Source organism: Eublepharis macularius, chromosome 4 (assembly GCF_028583425.1).
Source record: "Eublepharis macularius isolate TG4126 chromosome 4, MPM_Emac_v1.0, whole genome shotgun sequence".
In the NCBI taxonomy this organism is placed as follows: Eukaryota; Metazoa; Chordata; class Lepidosauria; order Squamata; family Eublepharidae; genus Eublepharis; species Eublepharis macularius.
In genome coordinates, this window is record NC_072793.1 from 154,492,454 (window position 1) to 154,493,845 (window position 1,392).

At 45.1% G+C, this 1,392-nt stretch overlaps 1 protein-coding gene across 1 annotated transcript; it reads left to right on the forward strand.

Moving 5' to 3' along the window:
• The first annotated feature begins 465 nt into the window (after positions 1-465).
• LOC129329330 (THO complex subunit 3-like) lies at positions 466-1,032 on the forward strand. The gene has a single exon (XM_054978845.1). It carries the CDS (start codon positions 466-468, stop codon positions 1,030-1,032), a length of 567 nt encoding a protein of 188 aa, XP_054834820.1.
• The last annotated feature ends 360 nt before the right edge of the window (positions 1,033-1,392 follow it).

The following is a 1,392-nucleotide window of genomic DNA, read 5'->3' on the forward strand; positions in this document are numbered from 1 at the left end:
CCTGACCCTACGCCATTTTTGTACTCCGAAATGGCCTGAGGGAGCTGAGCTACAAACAAGCTCTCTTTGGAAACGTATGTTTCATGATGGCTACACGTTGCCTTCCACATAGAGCAAATAGTTCCTCAGAGATATTTCTGGTTGTGAAAACAGCACGGGGGAAAGCTGAAGCCCCTTCTCCATGTGCATTGTAATTGTGAATACAGCCCCTGTGCGCTTGAGAGGCATGAAATGTACAGCACATGTGTGATACAAAATCCTTGTGGCTGCCACAAAGACTTTGCATCATACAAATCAGTCCAGAATATATAGGAATTGGTGGAGGTTTTCTGCCACTTCCGAAGTTACTACAACTTAGAATAAGCTCACATGTGAACTTGGAGTTCTTAGAAGGAGCATTCCCTTAATATACAGAAGGGAAAGCCGGGGAAGGAGTGGGGTCCAGCTCATTCTGGTCCGGTTATCATGGTGCTTTCCCCATACATATTGGCCATGCAGGAATTATTTCGGGCCAACACGCACAGCCGCGAATTCCCCACACATGGGGCGAAGGTGCACTCGGTGGCCTGGAGCTGCTGTGGCCACCACTTGGCTTCGGGCTCCTTCGACAAGACGGCCAGCGTCTTCGTGCTCGAAAAGGACTGCCTGGTAAAGGAGAATAACTACCGTGGCCATGGAGACAGTGTGGATCGGTTATGCTGGCACCCTAGTAACCCAGATTTATTTGTCACTGCATCTGGAGACAAAATCATCCATATATGGGATGTCTGCACCACTAAGTGCATTGCCACTGTGAACACCAAAGGGGAGAACATAAATATTTGCTGGAGCCCTGATGGGCAGACTATTGCAGTAGGGAACAAGGATGATGTGGTCACCTTCACTGATGCAAAAACACATTGGTCCAAAGCTGAGGAGCAGTTCAGGTTTGAGATGAACGAGATCTCCTGGAACAATGACAACAACATGTTTTTCCTCACCAATGGCAATGGCTGCATCAACATCCTCAGCTATCCAGAGCTGAAACCTTAACATACAGGAGCCCAAGGAGGCTCCAAAAACTCTATAAATAACAGCTGTAAAGCCAGTGAAGATAACAGGCTTGAATTAATTAAATTCTAGAATTACTTCAGGATTCAATAGGCCACGAATGATTGTTTGATATCTTTACACAACATCTGAAGAGGAGGTTTTCCCACAAAATAGAAGACCACTGACTTCCTGTATTACTTTGTGGTTTTGTTTTTCAGCTAGTCTGTGCATTGCTCTATATTTGATCATTGTTTGTAAGATTACCCATTGCTTGACAGAGGACAATTGCAGATAATTCTTTGACTCCTATGAAATCCTCTGAGATAGCCAGTTGATAACCCCGTAATTGATTCGGTATTA